General features: G+C 44.5%; 1 protein-coding gene across 1 annotated transcript; it reads left to right on the top strand.

Annotated features, from left to right (window-relative positions):
• Positions 1-227: 227 nt before the first annotated feature.
• Positions 228-3,550, top strand: LOC133546725 (uncharacterized). Its single transcript, XM_061892528.1, has one exon. The coding sequence runs from the start codon at positions 259-261 to the stop codon at positions 3,403-3,405; it is 3,147 nt and encodes a 1,048-aa protein (XP_061748512.1). The 5' UTR covers positions 228-258; the 3' UTR covers positions 3,406-3,550.
• Positions 3,551-7,934: the final 4,384 nt, after the last annotated feature.

Here is a 7,934-nt window from a genome sequence, read left to right as displayed (position 1 = left end):
TAGTGTAAAAATATTAAATATATGTTTAGTTTATTAAAATTAAATACATGTTTTTGAGGAAGGAACCCACAACAAGCTACGATTCGACCTACAGGAAATATACCCCCAGGGATTCCCGAGAGGGGGGGCGGAAGAGAATCCCACTGGACGGATCAAAGGTTGACGACACATGGCAATGGTAACACGACGACGACTATGGAATGCATATGTGGGAAGTTATGCAAGAACCGACATGGCCTGCGGATCCACCAGGCCAGGATGAAGTGTATGCAGAAGGTGGTAGAATCACAGCGCACAGGAACTACGCCTGGTGAGACGCAGGAGGAGCCAGGCCCGGAGTCACCCCACAGTGCCCGGAGCCTCCAGGTGATGCAACCACCAGAAGCACACAGGGCATCAGAACATCGTCGGGTAAAGTGGCCCCAAGCTAGCAAGGAGAAAGAGTGGCTCCAGTTTGATGAAGATGCTGATACCATCTTGGAAACAACAGCCAAAGGGGACGCTGATCGACGCCTCAAGACGATGACCACGATCATCATCAGCCTCGCTGCAGAGAGGTTTGGACTCGAGGAGAAGCGGGCAGCGAAGCCCCCCTACATCATGAACAATAGAGCGAGTAAAATCCATCAGCTCAGGCAGGAACTGAAGTGTTTAAGACAGCAGTTCAAGGTTGCACGTGAAGAGGATAGGGGGCCTCTTGCGGAACTACGTTGTATAATCCGCAAGAAGCTAATAACCTTGAGGAGAGCGGAGTGGCATAGGAGGAGGAGGAAGGAAAGGTCCAGGAGGAGAGCTGCCTTTCTGGCGAATCCCTTTGGAGTCACAAAACAGCTGCTAGGACAGAAGCGAAGCGGTAGACTGGCCTGCTCCAAAGCTGAGGTCGACCACCACCTCAAGCAAATTTACAGCGATGGATGCAGAGAACAAGACCTAGGCCCCTGCAGGTCCTTGATCAATCCACCAACACCAACGCTTGACTTCGATGGGAAAGAGCCCGGCTGGAAGGAAATCCAGCAGGTGGTCCGCAGGGCAAGGACGAGCTCTGCTCCAGGGCCCAGTGGAGTACCTTATAAGGTCTATAAGAACTGTCCAAGACTACTCCACAGACTCTGGAGAATCTTGAAGGTGATCTGGAGGAGGGGCAAGGTAGCAGACCAGTGGAGACAGGCAGAGGGTGTGTGGATCCCAAAGGAGGAGAAGTCTAAGAACATCAATCAGTTCCGAACCATCTCGTTGCTGAGTGTTGAAGGGAAGATCTTCTTCAGCCTCATGGCCAGGCGACTGACAGACTACCTCCTGAAGAACTCCTACATTGATACATCGGTCCAGAAAGGAGGGATCCCAGAGGTATCTGGATGTCTGGAGCACACAGGCGTGGTCACTCAGCTCATCAGGGAAGCCAGGGAGAATAAGGGGGACCTGGCTGTTCTGTGGCTGGACCTCGAAAATGCCTATGGATCCATACCCCACAAGCTGGTCGAAGAGGCACTGAATCGGCATCACATTCCAAAGAAGTTCAGAGACCTCATTCTGGACTACTATGCCAACTTCCATCTAAGAGTCTCCTCCGGAAAAACAACCTCCGACTGGCACAGGCTTGAAAAGGGGATCATCACTGGCTGTACGATCTCAGTCATCCTCTTTGCGCTCGCCATGAACATGCTGGTGAAGTCTGCGGAAGTTCAGTGCAGAGGTCCCCTCTCCAGGTCTGGAGTCCGGCAGCCACCCATCCGAGCCTTCATGGACGACCTGACAGTGACCACTACATCCGTCCCAGGTTGCAGGTGGATCTTGAATGGCCTTCAGGAGGTGATTTCCTGGGCTCGCATGAACTTCAAGCCGGCCAAGTCGAGGGTCCTAGTGCTAAAGAAAGGAAAGGTTACTGGCAAGTTCTGCTTCTCACTTGGCACCACCAAAATACCATCACTCACCGAGGAACCTGTGAAGAGCTTGGGAAAGGTGTTTAATTGCAGCCTGAGAGACGCAGCCTCCACAAGATCGACCAACCAAGACCTGGAGACCTGGCTGACCGTGGTGGATAAGTCTGGCCTTCCTGGCAAGTTCAAGGCCTGGATTTACCAGCACGGGATTCTCCCTCGGATCCTCTGGCCCCTCATGGTGTACGAAGTCCCCATTTCAACGGTGGAAGGCTTTGAGATGAGGGTCAGTAGGTTCCTGCGCAGGTGGCTAGGACTGCCGCGAAGCCTGAGCAGCATTGCTCTATACGGGCATAACAACAAACTGAAGCTCCCCATCAGCAGCCTGAGCGAGGAGTTTATGGTGACACGGTCCAGGGAGCTCCTACAGTATCGGGAGTCCAGTGACCCAAAGGTTGCACAGGCTGGGATTGAAGTCAGGACGGGGCGGAAGTGGAGAGCTGTCGAGGCTGTGGATGTTGCAGAGGCAAGGCTACGGCAAAAGGTTTTGGTGGGAACAGTGGCGCAGGGGAGATCTGGCTTAGGTAGCAGAAGAACACCTCGCTATGACAAGGCGCAGGGGAAAGAGAAGAGGTCACTGATCCTCGAGGAAGTGCGAGCAGGAGTTGAGGAAAGGCGAGCCTGCCAGATGGCGGGAATGCGGCAACAGGGCGCCTGGACGAGATGGGAACAAGTATCAGAGCGTAAGGTCACATGGACCGAGCTCTGGAAAGCCGAACCCCATCGAATAAAGTTCTTGATCCAGGCGGTCTACGATGTGCTGCCAAGTCCATCCAACCTCTTCACCTGGGGAAAGGTGGAGACACCAGGGTGCCCCCTCTGCCAGAGGAGAGGAACCTTGGAGCACATCCTAAGCTGTTGTCCAAAAGCCCTGGGTGAAGGGCGGTACCGCTGGCGACATGACCAGGTCCTGAAGGCCATAGCTGATGCCATCTGCAGGGGAGTCAGTCACAGCAAGAGCCTCCGCCCAGTGAAGAGTACTGCTTTCATCAGAGCTGGGGAGAAGTCAACACCGGCTGCCCGGAACACCTCGTCTGGCCTGTTGGCAACAGCACGCGACTGGGAGCTGTCAGTTGATCTGGGAAAGCAGTTGAAGTTCCCTGACGTGGTTGCTAAAACAACACTAAGGCCAGATATTGTGCTCACCTCAGTGGCCTCCAAGCAGGTAATCCTCTTGGAGCTCACAGTGCCTTGGGAGGACCGTATGGAGGAGGCCAATGAGAGGAAGAGTGCAAAGTACTCTCAGCTTGTGGAGGAGTGTCGGAGCAATGGGTGGCGAGCGATGTGCCGGCCGGTTGAAGTGGGGTGTCGAGGGTTTGTGGGCAAATCTCTCTGCAGGGCCTACAGAATGCTTGGCATCACAGGGGCCAGCCAGCAAAGGGCCATGAAGTTAGTCACAGATGCAGCAGAAGTGGCATCAAGGTGGCTGTGGATCAGGAGGGGAGAGGCGTGGCATGTAGGGCAGTAGCGCTACCTGGACACAGGCTGGGGCCTGATCAACCCTGGCTGGGTCGCCTAGGGGAGGGGGTCTGATTGTTGAAAGACCCGAAACCCCCTGTGATCCTAGGTTACATCACTGAGGATGTGTCCAGTTGCACCATTGGTGTATTTAAAAAGATACATATTAAGTGTAAGAATAATAACTATATGTTTATTGAATGAATATTAAATACATGTTTAGTGTATAAATATTTAATACATGTTTAGTGTATTAATATTAAATATATGTTTAGTTTATTAAAATTAAATACATATTTTGGTATTAATATTAATTACATGATGAGTGTATTAATATTAAATACATGTTTAGTATTGACTTCCGGGGCGTGGCTAAGATGCACATGCAGTAGTTTGCCTCTGCAGTTACTCCGGTGAAAACTATAAGATTTAATCTTAATTCTGCTTTTTTTTTTTTTTTTAAACTGACAACGTTGGTCAATTATATGCATGCATATCCCTCTGGGTAAATTCGACCCTATTAAGATATAGATAACAACGATTATGCCCAAGACACGAAGAGGGAAGCAATCAGAGTCACCTGTGGCCGTAAACGAGCCTGAGGCTAGCGCTGAGATGGCGTCATCAACTCTGGAGAAGATGCTGGATAAGATACTCGAGTCTATAAACAAACGTTTTGACATGCTTGAGGAAAAGCTTGAGGCTCTTTCAAGCAAGCAGTCGGCACTGACCAACCGAGTGCAGGACATGGAGCAGCAAGGTTCTGAACACGAGCCCCGCATTGAAGCGCTCGAACAAAAATTGGCTCAAACGCAGAAGAGAAACGAACAATTGGTAGCTAAAATAGACGAATTGGAAGGGCGCTCAAGACGGAATAATATAAAAATAGTCGGGATACCAGAGCAAGAAGAAAAGGGAAGACTTACGGATTTCGTTGCGGACCTGATACCAAAGTTGTTTGGAGCGAGTAACTTCTCCAAGCCAGTGGTGGTGGACCGCGCGCACCGTGTCCCGCTCGCTCGCCATGGTAACGGCAAGGGACCCAAGAATACACTTCTACCAGGATAAGGAGCTACTTCTTCGACCAGGAGCTGATCTACAACGGCCTGCGCGTGTTCCTGTTTCCAGACTACACTGCCGAAGTGACAGCGCAAAGATGGGCCTTTCGAGAGGCAATGAACATGCTGCGGGAGAAGGAAATCAAGTTTATGCTGCGTTTTCCAGCTCGCCTGCATGTAGAGTACAACGACCAGGTAAAGGTGTTTACCTCTCCTGCAGACACTAAGACCTTTATTATAAAACATTTGAGTGACTAATTATCAATAATGGCTCTACCACACAAGGCTTATGATAAGTATAAAAGCAGAAATACACTTTTTCACCGAGGTTTATTTCACCGGAGGTCGCAGGAAAAAAAAAAAAACACTTCACTGCCGAGCTACTAATTGCTTGGGGCAATGAACGCAGCTACGAGCATGTGCCCTGCGCCTGAAGATGGGGGTGGGGGACTCATGGACTGGGGAATCGTCCAAAACATCATCTTATGGACATCACCACAATGGAGATTTCACTCCAAAACATTGAACTACACACGATGGGAACCGAGGGAGGGGGGAACAATGGGGTGTGAGTGTTGTGTATGTGTGAATCTGAGCATGAATGTGGAGGAAAGAGATGTACAATCATATTTCAACTTACTAATTACTAAGGTTTTTTTTTCATGTAAGGACAAAAAAAAACAAAAACATGTCTGTAATCCTGAGTACCATAGTAGAATAATCTCAGATCACAGTCCTGTGAGTTTGCAGATTCAAATTGATCTCCTTAAAATCAAACAAAAATGGAGATTTAATCCACAACTATTATTATATGAAGATTTTAAAGAGTATATAAACAAGATTATCCAAGATTTTATTGAGGTGAATGATAACGGAGAGGTCTCAGACTCCACATTGTGGGAAGCTCTTAAAGCTACTGTGAGAGGATATATCATTTCATTTGAAATCTCAAAACAAAGAGAAACAAGAAAAAGGCAGAGAGAATTAGAAAAAGAAATTAAAGAAATGGAAAAAATTCATATAAATTCTCTTTTGCAGTCTGATTACAATAAGATGCTGAAACTGAAAAATGAATACAACTCTCTTCTTCATGGGGAAGTATCTAAACTCCTGCTGAAAAATAAACAAAAACATTTTGAAATATCCGATAAACCACAAAAACTTCTATCTAGACAGCTCAAAGGAGATCAAGCCAAAGCTGCTATTCACAAAATATGCTCAAAAACAGGTGAAACATGTACAGATTTAAAGGATATCAATAATGTCTTCAAAGACTTTTATTCAGAATTATATAAATCTAATTCAGCTATAGCGGTTAATGATTTAAATGATTTTTTTACCTCATTAAACTTACCTCAACTGAGTCCAAATAATCAGAATTCTTTAGACAACACTATTTCAACTGAAGAACTGCAAAAAGCACTGAAATCTTTCTCCTTGAATAAAAGTCCTGGTCCAGATGGATTTGGTGCGGAGTTTTATCAAGCTTTCAGTGAAATACTATCCCCTATAATACTTAGAATGTTAAATGATTCTTTTGTGAACAACAAACTTCCAAGTTCTTTGTATGAAGCCCATATATGTATAATACCAAAAAAGGGAAAAAATCCACTTGATCCAGCCAATTCTAGACCTATCTCCCTGCTCAATTTAGACCATAAGATTCTAACTAAGGTACTCGCAACCACATAACAGAAATTATTCATCCAGATCAGGTCGGTTTCATCCCGGACAGACCTTCTTTTGGCAATGTACGGAGATTACTGAACGTATTGTACTCAGACTGCACAGGAAACAAAAAGGCTGCCGTCCTGACTCTGGATGCTCATAAAGCTTTTGATTCAATTGAGTGGGCTTATCTTTTTCATGTTCTCAAATTATTTGGATTGGGAGAAAATTTTATAAAATGGGTTAAAATAATTTATTCTGCACCAAAATCATATGTCATAACTAATAATGTAATATCGGATAGTTTTGAATTACATCGCGGTGTGAGACAGGGTGACTGCCTTTCGCCCTTACTCTTCAATTTGGCCCTCGAACCACTGGCTATTGGTTTAAGAATGAACTCTAATATTAAAGGATTTTCAGTGGGCTCATCAGAGAGTCTCATCTCCCTTTATGCAGATGATGTACTTGTTACACTCACTGAGCCAGAAGTTGCACTACCACTTCTTTTAGAATATGTAGACTCTTTTGGTAGAATATCTGGTTATAAAATAAACTGGTCCAAAAGTGAGCTTATGTTCCTAGGAGATAACGTTGAGATCAGTCAAAATCCAGTTAAAGTCGCAGAAAATTACATATCCTATCTTGGCTTAAAAATATCTAAAAATTATGAATCATTACTAAAGTTGAACTTTATTGAAGCCTTTGAGAAACTGAAAGTGTGTATTGAGTATTGGAAGACCCTACCTCTCTCTATGTTAGGCAAGGTGAATGCTATTAAAATGATCACTCTGCCCAAATTTATTTATCTTTTTCAAAATTTACCAATTGTAATTCCTGTAGATTTTTTCAAAAAACTTGAATCTTTAGTTCTAGATTTTGTGTGGGGATGTAAAAAACGCAGAATATCCAAAAAGCACTTATTTAGATCTACAGAGGAAGGAGGACTGGGTCTTCCAATGTTCAAAAATTATTATTGGGCATCAAATCTGAACGCATTGACCTATTGGAAGATGGGGTCCCCAAATAATGAATCTCTTAATTCTGCTCCCTTATGGCTGAAATTGGAACTGCAGTCATTAGTGAAACCTTATACATCATTGCTATCGTTACTTTTTACTAAACCAGTCTCTTCAATTAAATCAATAAGTCATAGTGTTGTAGTACGAAATTCTATCAAAATTCTTTCTCAAATTAAAAAACAATTGAATATTTCCAATGTAACTATGTATTCACCAATATATCACAACCATGCATTTATTCCATCGATAACAGATAAAACATTTTTTGACTGGTACTCAAATGGAATTAAATGCATAAAAGACATTTATGTCGAGGACAGTCTTGTGTCATTTGAGCAATTGCGAATCAAATTCAATTTGTCCCAATTCAGTTGGTTTTGCTATTTGCAGGTAAAAACATTTATTAAAGAAAACATTTCAAAGTCTCAGCTGGTAAATGAAAAACATCCTCTTTTAGAACTATTAAATTTACCACCCACAAGTAAAAAGTTTATCGCTAAATTTGTCAGCTGCTTCATTATGTCCATGACATCAGCAGACAGTGTTAAAAGAGCATGGGAACAGGAACTAAGAACAACAATACCCAATCAGCAATGGGAACAGACACTCTCTCAAATTCACAAGTGCTCAATTAACAGCAGACATAGGCTCATACAGTTTAAAGTGATTCATCGTTTTTACTATTCTAAAGTTTTATTACACAAATTTTATCCGGATACATCTCCACTTTGTGATAAATGTAAATCTGCTGAAGGATCATTGTCTCACTCGTTTTGGGGATGTCCAATTAT

The sequence above is a fragment of the Nerophis ophidion genome, unplaced genomic scaffold (assembly GCF_033978795.1).
Source record: "Nerophis ophidion isolate RoL-2023_Sa unplaced genomic scaffold, RoL_Noph_v1.0 HiC_scaffold_39, whole genome shotgun sequence".
Lineage (NCBI taxonomy): Eukaryota > Metazoa > Chordata > Actinopteri > Syngnathiformes > Syngnathidae > Nerophis > Nerophis ophidion.
Note: the sequence above shows the minus strand (reverse complement) of the source record. Positions and strands in the feature narration are given on the sequence as shown.